Here is a 21,681-nt window from a genome sequence, read left to right as displayed (position 1 = left end):
TAGTTTAGCAAGGTAGCAGTAAGAAATATTTAAACTGACAGTTGGTAAAATCTTATAGTATGGTAACATACACCGATCAGGCATAACATGTTTCTACGCTCATTTTCCATTTTATCAGCTCCACTTACTATATAGGTGCACTTTGTAGTTCTACAACTACAGACTGTAGTCCATCTGTTTCTCTGCATACTTTGTTAGCCCCCTTTTACCCTGTTCTTCAGGGGCCAGGACCCCATGGACCCTCACAGAGCAGTTCAACACACACTAACACACCACCACCGCATCGGTGTTACTGCAGTGCTGAGAATGATCCACCACCCAAATAGTACCTGCTCTATGACGGTCTATGGGGGTCATGACCACTGAAGAACAGGGTAAAAGGGGGTTAATAAAGTATGCAGAGAAACAGATGGACTACAGTCTGTAATTGTAGAACTACAAAGTGCACCTATATAGTAAGTGGAGCTGATCAAATGGACAATGAGTGTAGAGACAAGGAGGTGGTCATAATGTTATGCCTGATCGGTGTATACTGTAACCAAGTGCCTTATTTATGTATCAGTATCTCGTTAAAGCATTTTTACCAGATTAGTGAGCTACAGCTGTCCTCTCACTAAACATGCAATCATGAAAGCTTTACTATCTGCGAAATGTCCCATCCCCTGGCTGAAATGGGGATGTGGATTGGTACTGCTGCTGAAAACCTCTTCTATTGTTACAAGCTTGACATCATAGCTAAAGAAAAACCATTTTGGATGCTATATAGAACCGTATTCAACAAATTCTACATATTACCATATACAACATATTCTCCATCAATCTGAAGAACCATTTCACCATGCAAAGGACCATTTAAGCATGAAATGGTTTTATATAGAACTCGTGGTTCTAAATAGAACCATACCATTTACTAAAGAACCCTTGAAGAACCATGTTTTTAAAAGTGTACTTGCATTTAATATGGGTTGTAAATGTGCCAGGTGTAATCAAGAGGCTCAAGTAAACTGGATATATATTAAATATTTATTTGATAATGGTAACGTTATCTAGCTGTTTTGCTTATGTGAGGCTCATTGCTCTATACATCTGGAGTAGCAGGTCTTAAAGGCTCACCGTAGCAATTGTCAAAAGGGAAGGCACTTCTGCTACTTTGTGAAATGCTTTGTCCCACTCCATAGAACCCAAATACAATAAGTAACTGCCATTTGCAGAAATATGACTGGAGCACCAAACTGTTCAGAGGAATGGGACGCAGTGAAAGTTGTTAGGGAATTCATTAATTACGTTAATCGTGATGCCCAGTCATACATGAATGCGCATGGATAAACATTTGGTTTTGTTGAGCTTGTTTACCTGCCACCGTAATTAACATTTACAATAGAACATATGGCCCTGCAACTTGTGTCCCAAGGTGACACAATGAGGCATAGAAACTCATCCTTTCTTCAGCTGTTTTTCTTTCTCTGTCCTACCTTTTCTTTCTCCTCTCTCTCTCTCTCTCTCTTTCTTTTTGTCTTTCTTTCAAAAATTATGACTGCCACTATTACAATTTTCCCCCATCACACCAGTTTCTCAGATCTGAGTTCAAAGAGATTTTCTAATAATCTGAACTCTCCACGAACTTTGCCTGAATCGGAAGAACCCACCAAAGCAAGCTTTGAAGAATAGTGAGGCTACCGTTTGTGGTTTCAGTTCTGTGTCTCCCCTTTAAAACAGCAGAGACAAGGAGATGTGGGGAACTACTCTATAAAGGCGTGTCATCGACCAGATGGAATTGCCCATTTCCCTTCAAAACACTGAGCTAAGTTGTTTACTCGTCCTGATGTAGAAATGTTGAAGGATGCACAGTGACACAGGCAACCCATTGATGATCTGAAATGGTTGCGGTCCTTTTATGTTCTGTGTTGGATGGTTTGGAACTAATCTGGCTGAAAGCTCAAAGGGTGTGGAAAAGAGGAGAGTGACACACCCGGTTGTTTCAGTGTTTCAGTGCTCAGAGGAACTCAATATGATGCTCAATTGATTTTGCAGCCAACAGTTTGTATCCATCTTTATGTCCCAGCCTTTTTGTGTCATCCACACTTCTAACACCTGCCAAAATCTGCTTTGTCCTTTTCAAATCTTGAAGGTAGCCCTGTGCTCACTGCAAATAAAGTAAAGGGGCTTACTAGGGCCTGCTAATGGTAAACTCTGACAGATGATCTGTAGATAAAGCAAAATATTAGAGGCTGTGATTAGCTTGGGCCAAACACAGATTCTGTTTTTGTGTATTAAGGTGAATCATTTGGGACCTCAGTTAAAATGTTTGTTAAAAAGCCTGCTAAATTAATATTGACTTTCTGGGCTCTTCTACTTTATGTGGTTTATTATAATTCTAATGTATTAATGGTATTTGATATTTGCATTTTATGTAAGTGTGTCTTTTGCTATAAGTTTCCCCTTTTTGAAATGGCATTCATTTGTACTAGTACAATTATTAGTAAGAACACTGACCAATGGCCCGTTCCTGAGAAAATCTGCAGGAATATTTTTCCATGCTTCTTTTAAGCACCTCCCAAATTCTTAGAAGTTGATTGCAATTTTCTGTTTCCAAATATAAGTAATGCCAAACATATTCAGTGATTTTGAGGTCTGGGCTCTGAGGTGGCCTGTACTTTGTTCTGAGAATGCCACCAGTTTTTTTTTGTTCTTTATTTTTTTATTTCCCATAGCGTTAAGTTGTCTTCTCACAGTGGGAGGATGGACATAAACATAAATGTTGTCATAAACATAAATGTCATAAATTTGAAGTAAGAGTACAGCTTGAATTTCATCTTGAAGATGAAAGCTTTATGTACTGTTTAGCTGATGGTGGTCTACCAAGTCTTTTTTTGTCCCTTTTTCCACTTTTTTACTTCCATCTATTTTCCTTTTACTTTTCCCTTCTCCCCTTCAAGTGGATCATTGTAGACCAAATCTCCTCAGAAAAATGAAGAACTTGTGCTTAAATGGCCTTTTTGACTGAAAATGAAATAAATGAAGAGTAGTCTCTGACTTTTGGACAGATACTGTATATTTGCATTTTTATGATTGAGAAGTAGCTTTGGCTAAACAACTGTTTCTCTGCATACTTTTTCTGAATCATACCAGCACAACACACACTAACATGCCACCACCACGTCAGTGCCACTGCAGTGCTGAGAATGATCCACCACCCAAATAACACCTGCTCTGTGGTGGTCCTTGCCATTGAAGAACAGGGTAAAAGGGGACTAACAAAATATGCAGAGCAACAGATGGACTACAGTCTGTAATTGTAGAACTACAGAGTGGACTTGTATGGTAAGTGGAGCTGATAAAATGGAAAAGGAGTGAAGGAACAAGGATGTAGTTTTAATGTTAGGGCTGATTGGTGTACTTGGATGCAGTTGCATTGCTGCTTTCATCACTGCATCAATACATCTTTACACACTTACTAAGTTTAAAAAGAATTGGATATCAAAAAAGATGAATCAAGAAATTTTATATTTTAGCAGTCAGAGCACATTTTGTGATAATGGCAGTGGTAGAGCATTCTGCTTAAAGCACAGTCAGCGAGACCGTTTGAGATTGGTCAGCATGGCCGCAGCACAATCAACAAAAATCTCTCTGCTTCACTCAAGCGTTCACTTGGTTAGCACCACTTTGTATTTTCTTCTGGTCTGATGGCTGACAACACACCTTGGCTGCGTAAGCTCTAACATAATACAATATAGTTCATTCAGCATTACCAGAGACGTTATAAAGGAGAAGACCGGTCAATGTTTGAAATATGAATGGGAAAGCTCATAATGCTCTACATGGCATCTGTTTACGGGGAAAGTCCTGCCTTTCAATTTTATCAGCTTTACCAAAATTATCAGCATTATTAGCAAACTTATCAGCTTTATGGTTAAGCCGCAAGTGGGAAAAGCCCCCTTGGTTGTAAAGATACACGCATGCTAGAACAACCTGAAAAAAACATGTTTTTGTGCATTAATGAGCCAAACGCTACAAACTATTTATGAGATTATAATATAATAATTGCTCATTGGCATTGCCAAGATGGCCACTGAGTGGACAGACTTTCCTGCAAGAACTTTGGTATTACTTTTAATAGAGAATTTAGTGACCCTCCCACTGACCTCTTTCAAGGGGAGTTCCACCAATATTTCAGAATTTCTGCATAATTAAAAAGAAATGTAAATAACGTCATTTGGATTGTTTTATTGACAAATGCTTAGTTCTAGAGACACTCACTTTCTTTACAGTGATGACATTAGGATACAGGGTGTGATGTCTACAACACAAATGTTTCAATTTTATTTACTGTCCAAGACCCCCAGTGAACCTACATTTGGTTTTATATGGAATGTTGATCATGGTAAAATAGTGGTGAATCTAAAAAAAAAAAAATGTAATCTTTGGAGACTGTTTTGTCTTAAGAATACCCTGCATGCACCCCTCCACCATGAATAGAGTTTAAAAATATGTTTTAGGCTATAATCCTATTATAAGACTATCGTAAAATAGGGTCTCAGGCATCAGACAGTGTATCCATTCCATTTAATAACTTTCTTGGAGGGGGCTTTCAGAGGCATTAAACTCTTAAGACGTTTTGTTCCTGTCACCACCACTGTGAACAACGATGACTTGGTAAATTTCTCTAGGATACAGCATTTCACATCAAAACAACGCAAAATGATTTTGTTCATCTTAACCATTTAATTATGCAGTTTGCTTAAAAATTTTATTCTCCTTTAAGTAAACAGTTAAAGGGTAATTCCTCAGATTTGGACTTTTTTGTATCATCACATTCCACATTCACAGTGAATTTGATGTAAAACGTGCCAATATAGAAAAAAATTACTGAAAATTACTTGTTCACGGTGGTGATGATACGAACCAGACGGTCCACAACTTGCCAAATGTTTTGCCGTGAACTTTGTTGTGTTTCTTGTCATTCATGCTTGTGCCCGATGGTCAAGCTGCCCGCTGAGCTTTTTGTTTCACCTATCATACAAGAAACAGGTGATATTTGTTTTGTAGACATTGGGCTCCTTTCCACTGTGGAGTCAAATGGTTCCCAGGATAGGTTCCCAGGACAGGTATTGTACCATTCCGCGCTGGTGCGAACTCATGAGACCTGTTGCTGTTTCTTTTTCCATCTACGGTGCTTCTAAATTAGAACTAGGAAAGCATGGTCACAGCATGTTAAATATTTCTGCACCTTATCCCACTACCTCATGTCCAGTTTAATTTATTGTATTTATTGTATTGTTTCTAGTTTAATATTTGTTTGCACACTTATGTCTGCACGTTTGCATTTTGTACTCTTTTGTTCCATGTTGCACCTTGTTCATGGAGGAACGTAAGTTCAGTCCACTGTGTACTTGTACATAGATGGAATGACAATAAAAGCCTCTTGACAATAAAAGCCTCTTGACTTGACTTAAAGAAAACTACACAAGAGAGTGGCTTGACAAATGGCCAAGAGGCAAAATGCTGCAGAACGTATTCGATTCCAGCTGTCACTCCAACACCATTCAATTCAGTCATAAATTTTTGTACTCTTTATCCTCTAAATGGGTGTTATTTAAGCAACAGTTAGCTGGAACCAGCTGGAACCAAGCCTGAACTACGACGGATGTAACTTTTAGCCTGCTAACAAATGTTATGCTAGCATTAGCCTAGCTCAGCAGACTACAGCACCAAACACCACTGAACATTTTTGATTTCAACTTTGTCACTCCAACACCAATCATACAACTTTGCTTTATCAGACATGAAGACAGAAGTTTTCATCGTCTGCACTTGTAACAGCAAAGCAGATGGAATCAAACCTGTGGTGTTTGGATCTATAGGCCATTACATAAGCTAACTAGGCAAGTGGAGCTCTTAGCCCTAGCCTAGCTAGGCGGCTCTTTACAGTACATCCTATCACATGAAACTCTTTACATCTGACAGTAATTGAGTCATTCAGTAATTTTGAAAAATCAGTGAAACTGCCTTTTAATTGAACTCTCCTAATGTAGAAATGTGGAAAACTGTTTTCAACTAAGCCACCAGCCTAAGCCTAGCCTGCATCTAAGCCTGATTTGGTTACCACACAAAGGTTTCAGTCAGTGTTCTCTGTCAGCCTCTTCCTGTCCTTTTGCATTCTCTTTTTCTCTCTCATGCTCTTACTGTTAACGTCTCTCTATATGTTGTATGATGCCTCTCGTCATTGTTGCTCCTCCGCTGGTATATAGGAAGAAGGGATGAAATGCATTCACATTCCTTCTCTCTGATCCCATGGGCTCCTTGTAAGAATTGATGCATTTTCTCTCTCTCTGTCTCTTTCTCTCCCTCTCTCTCTTTCTCTCTCTCTCTCTGGCTGTGTGTGCATTGATTTTATGTCTGCCTTTTCAACCAACAGCAGTTTAGCTCCACCCATTTACTCCGAAGTTCTAGAGAGTATTTGCTTTCTACATGAGGCACAATATAGGGCAGCCAGTCAGAACAGAGCTGACATGTATCAGTCTTAAAGACACAGCAACAAAAACAGCCTGTTTAATTCTAAGGACTAAAGAGAAGCCATGGCAATTAGCCATGTAAAAGGAATAATGAATGTTTTTGCTACATAAACCCACACAAAAGTTTTAACCAGACCTTGTGAAAAAAACAAAATGCCAGAATTTTACACTCAATTCACACTGAGTTGCATGTTTATTACATAGTCCTAAATTGTACACTCCCTGGCCATTTTATGAGAGATAATTTGTGCCCCTCATAGGACAACAAATCTGTTGCTGCACAGTTTGTCAGCCCCTTTCTACCCCGTCCATCAGTGGAAACAGACTCCATAGGAACACCACTGACCAGAAAGTATTAGCGTGGTGGACTATCGTCAGTGATCCAAGCATGGTGGTGGCATGTTAGTGGTTGTTGAGTGTATCAAGCACAGCAGCATTGCTGATTTTTTAAACACATCAATATTACTGCTGTGTTGAAAGTAGTCCATCAACCAAATATATCCAGTCAACAGTGGCACTGTTAAAAAACTGACCACTACTAACCAATAAAAGTAGTGTAGTGAGCTATAGTTTTTAACTGTACACCTACAAAGGATACCAACAAGGCAGTGTGTCAAATGCAGTGGCCAATAAGTGTACACAAGATTAAAAACTACCTAAAGTTAAACCTAACCACAGTTTGGTGGAGGAGGAATAATGGGGCTGTTTTTAAGGAGCCTTACTTACAGTAAATGGTAATGTTAATGCTACAGCATACAAAGACATCTTAAACCATTGTTTGCAACTTTGTGGCAACAGTTTGGAGAAGGCCCTTTCCAGTCCCAACGTGACTGTGCCCATGAGCAAGGTCTATGCAGACATGGTTTGATGAGCTTGGAGGAGAGGAACTCCAGTGGCCTCCACAGACTCCATGGACTGTGGAATGTAGTACCCATAGATGGGGTCTGGCATAAGTATGTGTATAAAGTAAACAGCCTGAAACTGTATTAAAAATACTATCTGAAAGAAGCCAGTTTTATTTAAACTGAGGACCTGACAGCTGTGATTTGTTCATGATTATATCACCAAAAACTAAATCCTTGATGAAGTGACTGGAAAAAAGACAGTTCTCAAAGACAGTTCTAAAGTTGTAATAACCACTGATTTCTAGCCCAAATTAAAACACACATGAATGCCATAACTGGGGCTAAATATGGCTCAGTGTACCTCAGTAGCTATTGAAAGCTTTCAATACCATTTGCCTATTGCACTCACATACATACACTTGAAAAACATTTCTTAACTTGAATGATAATCCTGCCTATTGAAATAGGAACTGTTATTTGTTGGAAATAAAATTAAATGAACCCTTTTTTAAATGATAGCATTGAATAAACAATTGTTTTTTAGTTAGGTGCCATTTAATCAGTTAATTGTTTACATCCCTAGCAGCAACAGATGGGCTTTAGTCAGTAATTGTATGCAAAGTGCATCTACAGTGCCCTGCAGAAATACTGGCACCCCTGGTAAACATGAGCAAAATGAGCTGTAAAAATCATTCTTTATTGTTTATCCTTTAAACCTTTCATTCGTAAAATTAACAAAAATAAAATTTTGAAACCTGATTGTTCTTTTAAAAAACCTTGATTCTGTGGTCATTGAACCATTTTTGTGTTGATTTTGAGGTGTGCTTTAGGTCATTGGAACATCCAACCATGAGCCAGTTTAAGCTTCCTGGCTGAGGCATATAGGTTTTGATTTAAGATCTGCTAGTACTTGATGGAGTTCATGATACCATGTATCTGGATGTCCATGGCAACCCCAGAACATCACAGATCCACCACCATACTTCACAGTGTCGATAAGGTACTTTTCTGCATGGCTGTCTTTCTGTCTATACCAAACCACCTCTGGTCTTTGATGCAAAAACCTCCATTTTGGTCTCATCTTACCATAGAACATAGAACATAGATCTCTGAAAGTTCCAGTAATAATAGCAAACTGAAGGCGTCTGAGATTGTTGGTCCTTGACAGCAGAGGCTTTCTTCTTGCAGTTCTCCCAAACAACATGTGGTTATGTAGGTGGTGTCTAATTGTTGACGTTCTGACAAACTTTGTTGGAGACCCTTTGACCATCCGTCTCACAGTAAGTAGGGTCAAAATAGACATAGATCCTCTTCCTGGCAGATTCTTAAGATCACCAGTTGTTTTAACCCTCTCAATTATTGCCCTGATAATGGGCATTTCCCCCTGTTTAGCTATTATTGTGCAGCCCAACAATTTTTGCTGCACAGCATAACTGTATTCTCTAATTTTTCTCATACTAATGGTGACTAGGGGGATTTGGCCTGTGTGTCACCTCATATTTGTACCCCAGGAAGACATGGCTGACCATCTAAGTGTTCCTAATCACTCAGGGGAACTTTAAAACATAATATATGAGTGGGAATGCATTTATTATATTATATATCATATAGAAAAATATGTGTATATATATATACACAGGGCTGACACAGATTATTAGTAATCACGGATACCCAAAGCCGATATTTGGGGCCAGTAATCATTTACCATACATTTGATGTTTATAGTGTAAAAATTGACAAGAATGTAACCATGTGCTTTGAGCTCTAGATGGTATAAACTGCAAAAATAGTAACTTAACCATTTTTAAAGTACCTTTAAGATAAAAAAAAAAAAACAGCTAATAAAAATAACTTTAAACAGATGAACAGCAATGAGGGAATATGAATGTTAATGTGTTTATTTAATTTTCTTGTTTCACCCAAGACAGAATTTATTTTATGTGATAACAGGCTGTAGTTGGATGGGTATCAGATGTTTTCTGATTGGCTCTTGAAAATGTGTTGCATGATTCCATGTAAATGGCCAATTTAGCCTAAGCAGAGTTATAGAATCTTTGGATGTAGCGAGCTGCAGCTATCTGTGCTTTTGAGGAGCGAAAACATAAATGAAAATGACCAGACATTATGCGTAACTTATTCATTAAATGTAAAAGTATACGATATGATTTCTCAAATAATTTACCACTTTCTGGAAGCTTGTCTGCATGGTTGGTCCACTGAAGCTCCGCTGTAGACGCACACATCTCATCTCCTACAGAAGCAGTGTGGGTCCGCACACCTTGTTTGCTGTCACACACAGAAACCTCATTCTCACCAAACTAATTTGATGTTTTGGGCAGGGCTCAAGCTCCACGCACAAGTCATTTTTTTTTGGCTAGAGTGAGTGAAGTTATATGATTGAATGTATTGAGCTTTTTGCCAGGTACACTGTTCAACCGTTATGTTTTCAGCTTTTCCTCTCACTGTAGGAGCGAAGCAGGTGTTTCTTTGTTCCCTCCCGCATCTCTCACAAACACAGAAAGGCATGTTTGATTGCATTTACTCGACATGGAACGGGAAACAGACAAGACTACAGAAGTGCTGGTTGGTAGTACTTGATGCGTCATCTACATTTCAAGCAATCCAGTAGCCCGGTAGGCAGGGCGTTGGACCAGACTACGGAAGAGTGTTTTGTTGATCGCGATTGTATCAGATATGCACATAAATAACAAAAGGCGCAGGGAAGGAAGCATGTTCACATGCCGATTCCGATAATTATAAAATTATAAAAATGCTAAATATCAGCTCTGAGTATCGGTCCAACCAATAATCGGTCGACCCCTACATTGTACTTTAAATGAAGGTTATGTTTTTGTTAACGTTTAGAATGAAGGATCAAAAGGTTAAGCAGTAAAGAATGTTTTGTTGTTTTTGTTGAGAACATGTTTTCAACAGTCCATTTCAGCATCTTTATTTTTATAAATGTTAAGAATACCTAACAAACAACTCAGTGTATAAACACACATATCTCATCTGTATTTCAAAACACCTCTTGTTTGTACAATGACCATTTTTACCAGCTCTTACCCAAAACTTTAATGACTTTAAGAACTCAGACAGGTTCACCTCCACCTTTGTTTATCCATGTGTAATTATGAATTCTACTCAGACTCATGCTCTGTGTCTCACAGGCCCGGAGTGGGCGTCCTTCACCTTGGGCGTCTTTGTGTGTCAGAGCTGCTCAGGCATCCACCGCAACATCCCTCAGATCAGCCGGGTCAAGTCCATCTTCCTCGACCCCTGGGAGAACTCTGAGGTCGAAGTGAGTGGCTGAGCTTTCTTTGTTCGCTTTTTCAACAAAGGCTAGGTGAGCGATGTCACTCTCCAGTAAGCCCTCTTTTAAAATGTCAAGAGGAGGTGCAGAGAGGGAGGCACTCAGGTGGATGAAAGGAGGTTGAATTCCTTGGGTATGATGACAGCTGTAACATTTTCATTCTCATTCTTTCTTTTCATTATTTCTGTAGCCATGGAAAAAAGTACAGAAAAAAGTAAGTTTTTGGAAAGGAATATCTTTGAAAAAGGATGAGGGACTTTGAGAGCCACAGAGGTAGAATGTGGTGGCTGTGCCTGTCCATGGCATGTGCCTGTCCTTACAGTAGATGTAAGGAGATTTTGCCTTATAGTGTTGTTTCCCTTAAGTATAAAACTTTAGGGATGGTCTTCTCTTACTAAAGGGAATTTGTTAAGGGTGTTGCATAAAATCCCTTAGACGTTTCTCTTAGCTGAGGGAAAGTGCTGAGGGGTTTACTACAGTGATTGAGGTTTTGCCATAGTTAAGTTCCATTATATCCATGACAGCATTCTCTCATTAACGAAACTTATGATTAGCAGCTAAGAGGATGTGAACATGTTTCATGGACATTTTTAAAACAGTCAGCATAATATATCGATACACAGATGTATTTTTTAACATTTTGACTGGTTCTGCATTTGCTTGCCTCTTTATGTCATGCAGAATCATTTATGGTCAGCCATTTTGCATGTCAGTCAGTCCCTTTCCTGACAAAAGAGGTGGGTTTTAGGTTCAACCACAAAGTTTATCTGTCTCTTTATGTTTGGAGCAGAGCAGAGTAAAGTTTATCTCACAGATTAAAATAAAATCTCTCTTTTAACAAATTTATATGTTGCATTACTGCGTGGCTGCTAACAACATTTTTTCTGAAAAAAAAATTCCTTGACAAAAAAAAATCCTTGACATCATTTGGCTGCTGCTGTGAAAGCTAGGTAGGCTATCAGAACTCACAACACTCAGTCTGAGCATGCATTATTAATGTAGGTGTAAATGTGTGTTAATTTATTTATCTATCTATTTCCTGTACATTTAACTTATCTTAAAGATGTTATTTCTTTAAGTTTGTAGCTTTGCATTCACTAAAATGTGTATGCAGTTTTGATAGAAGGAGTCATGGAAATGTATCAGAGACCATAATTTATCGGCTAATGGTATGGTCAAGGTTGAGGCCGCGTTCAACTCATTAGCTTTATACATTTAACAATGGTCAAATAGGTATTATCACTTAGGATTCTCTCTATCATGAAGAACTTTCTCAGGTACATTCTCCTCTTCAAACACTTCAAAAACACAGCTGTATCTTCACCGTCTTGTGTTGGCCAATAATCTTAAGGGAGCTTTTTCCTTACCTTCAGTTATATTTAGGGAGATGACAGTTAAGGAACTTTATGCAACACTTGAGGAATAACTTAAAGGAAATTTGATTGTTAATGGAAAATGTAGGAATTAATGCCTATTTCTCCTAAGGATACCCTATCCAAGATTTTTTTTTGTGCAACACACTTTACCCATAAGTATTTCCTAAGGTTATCTCAAGAGAAAATTTAATTTAAGTTGTTATGCAACTAATTAAATTTACAACTACTGAAATGTGTATAAACTAGTCTTTGTATTTGGACACTTGTAAAAACCTTTGTCCTTGAAGTCCTTGAAAGGTAATACTTTTTTCAAATAAATAAACAGTATTTCAGTCATGATACATTTTCATTGTTTTCCTGGGGTCACGCCACCTTACTACAACCCGACTTGGGAACCTGGGGCCGGACTCACAAAAGCTTTCTTAATAAAAAACTTTAGACAGACACTAAGAAGTTCATAAGAATATTTTTAAATGCAATTCCCAAAAAAAAACAAACTTAAGACGTTCTCAAATATTCTCTATAATCTTAATTATTTCCTTAAGATTTTCATAAGAAAGTCTTTATTGTTTTCTTATCTACGCTATATTACATTTTACAGCTCACCATAAACCACACAGGATATATTTTGAATAATTTTAACCATTATTTCCGTTATTTTGTTTAATCCACTCAGCAAAAGGACAGCAAAATGGGGAAAAAACATCAAACGAAGCGTTCAGAAAATTTTAGCGAACAAGGACTAGAGGTAAATATTAATGGAAGTAAATCGTGGAAGAAATAGCCAACAGGAAAAAAATTCTTCTTGGAAAATACAGTAAATGTGGGGTGACAGCAGAAAGCAAAAGACAAGGATGGGCAAGAGAAGCTGAGGTAGTATCCATGATAAATTGATAAATTTAAGTGCTTCATAAGTTGTTTGAAGAATATACCATTTTTCTGAACTTTTTTCTTAAAAATGAAGTTAGAAAAAAAAAACATATTTAACGAGATTTTCTCTGACCTGTCTATCCTATCTATCTCAAAATCTTTTGAAATGGCTACAGGCCTTATCATTGTACCATCGACATTGCTTAGAGTCTTCTTTCATGATGAAGTACCTGTCTACTTTTTCTAAAAGCACATCAGAATAAACGTGGTTTATTGTTGGTTGTGCCATGTGACATTTCATGAAATCAAAATATATGGACGAATGTTTTATAGTGAATCTGAATGTTTTATCTGAATCTGAATGCCCTAATGTTTTATCTGAATCTGAATGCCCTAATTTTGAACATGTTGTGAGTTTAAAGATTTTATTTGGGTGGTGGATCATTCTCAGCACTGCAGCGACACTGATGTGGTGGTGGTTGTGTGTTAGTGTGTGTTGCACAGCTAAGACACAGCAGTGCTGCTGGAGTTTTTAAAAACCTCACTGTCACCGCTGGACTGAGAACAGTCCACCACCCCAAAATATCCAGCCAGTAGTGGCAGTGTCCTGTGGGCAGCGCCTTGTGATTACTGGTGAAGGATGAACAACACAAACTGTGCAGCAACAGATGAGCTATCATCTATAACTTTACATCTTCAAGGTGACCCAACACATTAGGTGTGTCTAATAAAAATTTTAAAAACTCCAGCACCACGGCTGTGTCTGATCCACTTATACCAGTGCAACACACACTAACACATTACTGCCATGTCAGTGTAACTGCAGTGCTGAGAATGATCCACCACCCAAATATTACCTGTTCTGTGGTGGTCCTCTGAGTGTCCTGAACACTCAGAGAACAGAGTAAAAATTATGCAGAGAAACAGATGGACTACAGTCTGTAATTGTTGAACTGCAAAGTGCTCCTATATGGTAAATGGACAAAGAGTGTAAATACAAGGAGGTGCCCTCAACTGGTGCTGGTTGGTGTCCAATTTTTTACATTAAAATGTATTTTAAAAAGGGAGTTTTTTTATAATGCTATAATACAGGGAGATTCACTTGAAAGAGGCCCCGAATATTCTGTAATAACTCTCTCTAGGACGAAGCAATCTGAACGAAACAACGTGCAATGAGCTTCTCAGTATATGGAGCTTCGACCAAGCTGGGATGCCCCTGCATCGGAGCGATGAGGTAGGCGCCGGACAGCTGTCTCAACGTTTAACCTTCGTTTGCAACTTCCGGGTGCAGACCCCCATACCCCTTCACTCAGTCACTCGACTTATTATCAGGATGGTGGTGTCCAGTATTGAGCAGCACGTCTTCATGGTGCGAACCTATTGGGTCACCAATTCGTTTAAGCGATGTGAGAGTGAATTTAGGAAGAAATATGGTGTCTGTGACGTATCCTCAAAGAGTGTTATTCAGAAGATGATGCAGAAACTTGAAACGATGGGATCATTGATCCCATCTCGTGGCGGAGGCCGTCTGAAAATGTAATTGATTACACATACGTCAAGGTACGTAGCATATTTTTTTTTGGTTCAGGTTGCTTCATCCTAACAGGAGTTACAACAGAATATTCGGGGCCTCTTTCGAGTGAATCTCCCTGTATAATATAATATAATGTCTTGATAATATTGTAAAACATGCTAAAAGGTTAATAATTATTGTGATTGCAAGCGTCATTTAGAATTTCATATAGTTTCTTAATTTGTGTACATGGTTGGACAGTCATCCCACCTTATGTTTTTCAGACTTTGAGAGGCATAAATGCATAAAATCAATTTTATTTTAATGCACTGAAAATGTATACACATAAGAGGTATTGTAGCTTCTCATTGATCTAATTATAAAGTTAGGTAGCATGTGTCTGTTATTGTCATGTGGCCTTATTTACCTAATGGTAATTCTGTACTATTTCAGCCTAGGTCTGTAATAGAATCACATGGTTTTGTTCTTTTTTTGTCTATGATATAACATCCTGGTATCGGCCCAATACTGCTACTGGAAATGAAATTGATGCCATCTCTACGTTTTTCTTTACTGCTCCAGCTCCTGCTGCAGCCTTGGCTCAGGCCTCTCTGGCTAGGCACACGAATCCTTCCCCTGCCAAGCCGCTCGAGGCAATCAAGCAAGTCATCAGTCTCAATATGGCTGTGGGATGGATGAGGCAGCAACTAATACTATATATCTATGTTTTTATGTGTGTGTGAGAGAGAGAGATGGACAAAGGGGCCACAGACAGGCTGAGTATGTAGTTTTTCTGTGTGGTGTTAAGGCAAGCTATCAGTGCTGATGCCAGCAGCCTATTAAATGCAAGGTAGAAGGATTCATCTGAATGTGAAGTAAAGGGCTTAGGAGAGTGTGCTGCAGTGGAGCATTTCCTAGTGCAGTGACAGGGGTCTGTGGGTGAGGAGAGAGCAGCAGAGGAAGTTAGTTGTTGCTGTGGTTTATTAAAAAGGTTGATGTGTGGTGCTGTTGTCTCATTATTTGGGTCAACCAATGACTGTGGAATGTGCATTTTCTTTATGCTTGTAATTAATGAGGTTATATTAGCCAGAGAAAACTGCAGTTGTGGCTAAATGCTTACTAGAATTTGTAGACCCCTACAACTTATTTTCCAGTTGAACAGGTGGTAGGAGAAGAACGTTTTGTCTGAATATACACTGGAGTCTGGAGACACAGTGTCTTCAATTTTATTACTGTTGCTTTACAATTATGTAAGAAACAAGTACCTGCAACATGTGTCTGTCAGCCTCAGATCCTTTATCTGATTGTTTTGTCTTGTTTTTTTCAGTTGCATTTTGATTAGGGTTGTTAACGATTAATTAAACGTTGATACATTGGTGATTTAGTCTAATTGTTCGTATTGCAGTGCAGTGAAGCAGTGAGACATGAAACATCGAAAAAGAGTTATGCATAGGAGCCTTTCACAAAGAAAGATGGCAGTGTCCGTCTTTCCACCACGTGTCCATCAATTTAAAAAAAACAGCACCCAGCTGTGTTGCCAGGTGTGACAACGCACAACCAGCAATCTCTTTGGTGACTGCAACGAGAACTTGCAAAATGACTAAACAAAACCTGATGCTAATAAACACCGTCAACAGTGAGGTATTTCGAGAGCTTATTTACCTTTTCTGGCTTGCAGCATGGCTGCAGAGGGGTAAACGAAGCACAGCTAGCTTCGGTCAGTACTGTAGCTCTCACTGATCTCAACTGATTGCTCTGATCTAACTGGGCTGTTCTTGTTTCATTAAGATATACAGAACTGTGCAAAAGTTAGAGACCACCTTTCATTTCTTTGATGTATAGTCAAAATGGGCATTAAGTACAAGTTATTCAGTTCTTTTTAAAAAATTAATAGCAAATTACACAGCTAAACTAAATATAATGTGATATTTTTCTGTTAACTCTTTGCCTTTATTTACAGCTTCCATTTTTTTTCAGTAGACTTGCTTTGAAGGTTTAGTCTTAAAAGTCGGCTGTATATTGTGCTTCTCACTATTCAGGTAATCCTGAACACGTTCAGTAATGCTGAGGTCTTGGCTCTCGGGTGGCCAGTCTATTGTTCTGAAAACACCAGCAGCTTTGGCAGATTTGCAAATTCTCTTCTTTTTCTCTATTCCATCCTCTCCTGAAAAATGAATAACTTGGACGTAATGAATATTTTGACTGGAAATTGCACTGTACTATAAATTAAAATAATGACACAAGAGACTTGAAGTTCAAGCCTCACTTTTACGTTTATGCTTTATTTAAAATATATATTATATTAAGATATTCACGGTGTAAATAAACAAGTTCAGTGTAACACTCCAACACTTCAATGCAACAAACAAAATGTGGAACAACTTGCTTTTTTAAAACCTACAGGTAATTTCTTCTCTTGTTGTGAGGCAACACAATAGAAGCCATGCTGCCTTTAGCATTTCTTGTTCTTTTTTAAATTTAAATGTTTAGCAGATGCTTTTCTCTAAAGTGATTTACAGTGGTAGGTGAATGTATTGTTAGTAGCCTTTTTTTTAAGACTTTTATTACTACAGCAATGGAATTCCTGTGTGCAGTAAGAGTCAGATCTTCAATCTTCTGTATGTGGGGCATTGGTGTGGTGCTTTTCAGCTGCTATTATAGTGCATTGCTATCTGTCTGAATGACCGCTTGCATCATTCTAGATATGACCATTACAGAGATTATAGAGTGTTTTTTTCAAGTAAATGGTCTGCTTGAAATGGTTTACGTTGTAAGTAAAAGGTAAATTGCTACACAGGAGAAACAGATTTGAAATGGTTTACTGAAATGACAAGGAGTCTGAGGATTTGCTGGCCAAACCCATTTTGAGGCCTAAAATAAAACAGAAAATAGGGATGAGGAAGTGTTGAATATAAGTATAGTGCCAAAGTGTAAATGTGTGGGTTTACACTGCAGGGAGGGAGTAGCGTAAGCATAGTGTTTCTCACAAACTTCAGTTGCATAGCATATGAAATATAACATATATACTTATGAAATATCTATAAATTGGGTTCACAGTTAAAATATTTAAATAACCTCATGCTGGATATTGGTTCGGAAAACCACATGCTGGATATTGATTCGGTGGTGATTTAGTTGGCAAGTGAGTTATTTATTTGCCGGCATATCAAATTGTATTATATCATTTCAGCTCTAGCTAGCTATATGTAGTACATACTGCAATCAGAAATAAAGGTCTTAGGTAGTTCTGCATGTACTTAAGTTTTTTAAAAATCAGTATTAACCTCTAGTTGTCTTTTTGCCACCTGTGGCAAAATATCAAAAGAGGTCAAACTAGTTGCTAATGTGGCTATGAGTTCTGGATGACTGTCAGAGGTGGTATAAAGTTACTGTAGTAGCCTTGAGCAGTATGGAAACCAGTAGCAAAATCGTAGTAGTAGACTGGGATGATAGTTTGCTTAAGCAAGCACTCCTTAGAGCTATAAACCCAATTCCAAAAAAAGTTGACAGTAGGTAAAATGCAAATTTAAAACAGAAACCAGTGAATTTTAAATCTTCTTTGATCGATGTTTGAACACAAACATTACTAAGACAGGATATGGAATTTTTTTAAATAATCAGCTTCATTGTTTTTTGTACATATATGCTTGTTCTGTTTAATCACTGTTTGGGAGATGTTTGGGCACAGTGGTAAGGTAATGAAGGTGATAAAGAGGATGGATGAGGAGGAACATCAGCAGCAGGGCTCTCCCTGGGGGCTTGGCCTCCCAATGACATACAGGCCTGATCTCCGCAGATTGTGGCTCATTAGCTCCTCATATTGCATATACTGTTCACAGTGTATTCATGAGACACACAGAGATTTACAGTATGCACTGTCTATGCATGCTGTCCCACTGGATTCCTTTGGCTTGTCTGGATTTCACTTTAAATATAAAGCTGCACTTAGCCATCTGGTCAGCTGCTTTAGATTTTCTTTATAGATCTCTTTCCTATGTGAAGATGTAATGATAATGGCATCTCAGCTACAATACTTTACAATACCCATCTGTCTCTTTCTCTTTTTGCTCTAGTTCATGGCCTCCACCGGCAACAGCGCTGCCAAAGCCAAGTACGAACAGAAGGTGCCGGCATTCTATTACTGCCCGACACACACAGACTGCCAGTGAGTAGAAATGTCCTCTGTCTTTCTGTACAGTGGCCTTGTGACCTTTAACCCTTTTGGATTCTCTTGAAGGAATGCTCCAATCAAAAATCTAAACTTGGTAAAAGTAGGAATGTTGTAGTGAATGTCTGTATTATTAAATCGTTAAGACGTGAAATGCTCCGACTAGAGAAACTTAACTTAGTCAGAATTCTTCACGATGGTGGTGAATGAAACTTAATGTCCTAAGTGTTTAATGCCTCTTAAAGCTACCTTAGAGAACGTTACTACACAAAATACACTGATCATCAAAAAAAATTGTTGCACCCAGAAGGAATTAACTGACAGGAATGAAACTTAAATGGGTGGGTTTGACATTGTGAGACATGCAAATGGTTCAGGTTTCACGCTCGGCCCAACATGTGACGTAAGCAAGAACAGCCTTATCGTCTATATAAGGTCGTCCTGTTGTGCATGCTTTCCATTCTGGCTCATGCTGTTGTGTTGGTAGCATCTTTTGCAAGCATAGTCTGCTTTGGAGAAGAGTTCGAAAGCAATTTGAGCAGTTGGAAAAGTTTGAGAGAGGTCGCATCATAGGGATGGTCTTATCATCATATTGCATGCCATACCGGTTGTGTGGATATCACCATAGCACGGTGTTAGCGGCAATGGATAGAAGAAGGCACCCCTTCTGGGAGACCTACACAAACCAGGGAGAGGGAGAACCGACGAATTGTCTGACATGTGCAGCGTGACCCAACAGCCACAATTGCAGACATTCAGCGAACAGTGGTGTCCTCCATGAGTCATCCTGTTAGTGCAAGCACCATTGGCAAACGGCTGCACGACGCAAGACTACATGCATGCAGACCATTACGACGACTGCCCTTAACACCATGTCAACATTGCCAAAGACTGCAATGGTGTCATGCTAGATTGCTAGAGTGACTCAGAATGGCAGTGGGTCATCTTCAGTGACGAGTCCTGCTTTTGTCTTGGTGGAGATGACCAGCGAATCCATGTGTGAAGGCACCGTGGTCAGCGGCAAGATGAATGGTTTGTCACGCGTCACATGTCCAGAAGCCCTGGTGTCATGCTGTGGGGTGCAATTTCGTACGATGCCAGATCACCTCTGGTCTTCATTACAGGTACTTCGACAGCCCAACGTTATGTTAATGAGGTCCTGCAACCAGTGGCCCTACCTTTTCTGAACACTCCGGTGCGCTGTTCCAGCAGAATAACGCTCTTCCACTTGCTGCTGCCGTCTAGAGGGCTTGCCTTGAAGACACAGATACTATGCCATGGCCAGCCACTTAACCTGACCTATCACCGTTTGAAAATGTGTGTGGGATGCTATTGGATGCACTATGAACATTCCACCTCTATTGCAAAATCTGCAGGAACTGCGTGAGAATATTTAAGCTGCGTGGGATGGATTATTGCAGGAAACCATTAGGAGCCTCTACAACTCCTTATTGAGATGTCTGGCATGTTGCGTTAGCAAACATGGCAGCCTGAGGCCATGCTGAGAGACACTACTTCTGCATGTGTAGCTCAATAAATATTGCCCATATCAGTCTAAATTTTAATCATTTATTGTTCCTGGTAACCTTTATCTTCCTTTCGAATAGCATTGCAGTTCGACACTTCCTTTTGGGTGTAACTATTTTTTTGATGATGAGTGTAGTTAAAAACACACTGCCTGAAGCCCAAACATTGTTTTATGATAGTTAGGAGAGAATGTTTTGGCCTAAAACATATTTTTTCCTAAATGTATTCATGGCAGAGAGGTACATGCGAGGCTAAGACAAAATAGTGCACCAAAAAAATAATATTTTCAGACTTACCACTGTTTTAACATTATCAACATTAGATATAAAAACTCAAGAAGACTTGTGTTGGTTCACCGGCAGTTTGTATAGTAAATAAAATGGCTACATCTGCAGTATGGACAAAATTGGTGGAATTCACATTTACCCAGATTGGAACTTACTAGGGGCTAGTCGAAATGTTCTCATTTACATGATGCTTGCAATTTGTTTTTTCTTTCATTGTTAGCTACACTAGCACAAATCCAACCTATGTAGACATTAACCACTGACAGCTGCATTATGTAAAGCGTGTTATATAAAGAATTGACAAATTATGCCAGGATTTGAGAGCTCTACAATAAACCATCTTCCAGTATCCAGTGGCCTCCTGACTCTCTTCTTTGGGCAAGGACAAAAATTTACAACACCTATTACACAGATCTACCACCAGAGCCTCTTTCTTAAATTCTAGTTATAGGAAAGGTTCAGTACTACCTTGAAACTTACAATTATAGCACCATATTTATGCTTTTAGTTTTTAATATTGATTTATATTTAAATCAGTTATTTAAAAAATCAAAAATTAAAGTTAAATTAAAGACAGACAATTAGACGCTCATATTTTTTTTAAATACTGTTTCGTTTTTACTATAAAGTCATCAATGAAGTGTAATTTACATTTGCAGCATTTATATAATTTTTGGATGTTTTTCCAAGGCGTCATTGTAATTTTTTTTTCTATATATCAGTCTTTCTATCTATCTATCTATCTATCTATCTATCTATCTATCTATCTATCTATCTTCTTTGCTATATATTTGACTTTTTTATCTATGTATATTACGACTTGGAAAATGAATGTTTAAATAGCAATTATGGTTACAGCGTACTTGATGTCCTGGAAGCACAAGTATCTAGCTTTCAACCGTCAAAGTCATTTTCTGTTTTATTTTCTTGTCCACTGAAGTGGTGAAATCAGTTGTTTGAAAGTATGTTGTTTGACATGATTACGAGATGCATAATTGCTGTTTTGATTAGCTGTTTTATTAAACTTATTCCACGAAGTTGAGACACTTGCATGTCCTGCAGCAGAGTTTCAAATGAGTTGCAGTTACATCATGCAGCTCAAGTGCAATTCAGTTTCATGTAGCATTCAAGCAAGTAAAAGTGCATGAAAGTCTCACAGTGTACAACCAGCCTTGTATCGTTAATTGCAGTTGTGTGTATGGAAATTAATAATCAGCTTTTGTTTGACTATGATAGGCCTACATTTCAAAGCCATTTGTTTAAAGACTAA

General features: G+C 38.5%; 1 protein-coding gene across 1 annotated transcript in view; it reads left to right on the top strand.

Annotated features, from left to right (window-relative positions):
- Window positions 1–21,681, top strand: part of LOC118820993 (arf-GAP with dual PH domain-containing protein 1) — a 45,664-nt gene that overhangs the window by 4,828 nt on the left and 19,155 nt on the right. Inside the window, exons 2-3 of the mRNA XM_036589377.1 lie at window positions 10,528–10,658; window positions 18,503–18,594. Coding sequence (XP_036445270.1) covers window positions 10,528–10,658; window positions 18,503–18,594 — 223 coding nt within the window. The remainder of the gene's footprint in view (window positions 1–10,527; window positions 10,659–18,502; window positions 18,595–21,681) is intronic.

This window comes from Colossoma macropomum, unplaced genomic scaffold, assembly GCF_904425465.1.
Source record: "Colossoma macropomum unplaced genomic scaffold, Colossoma_macropomum, whole genome shotgun sequence".
Classification (NCBI taxonomy): Eukaryota; Metazoa; Chordata; class Actinopteri; order Characiformes; family Serrasalmidae; genus Colossoma; species Colossoma macropomum.
Note: the sequence above shows the minus strand (reverse complement) of the source record. Positions and strands in the feature narration are given on the sequence as shown.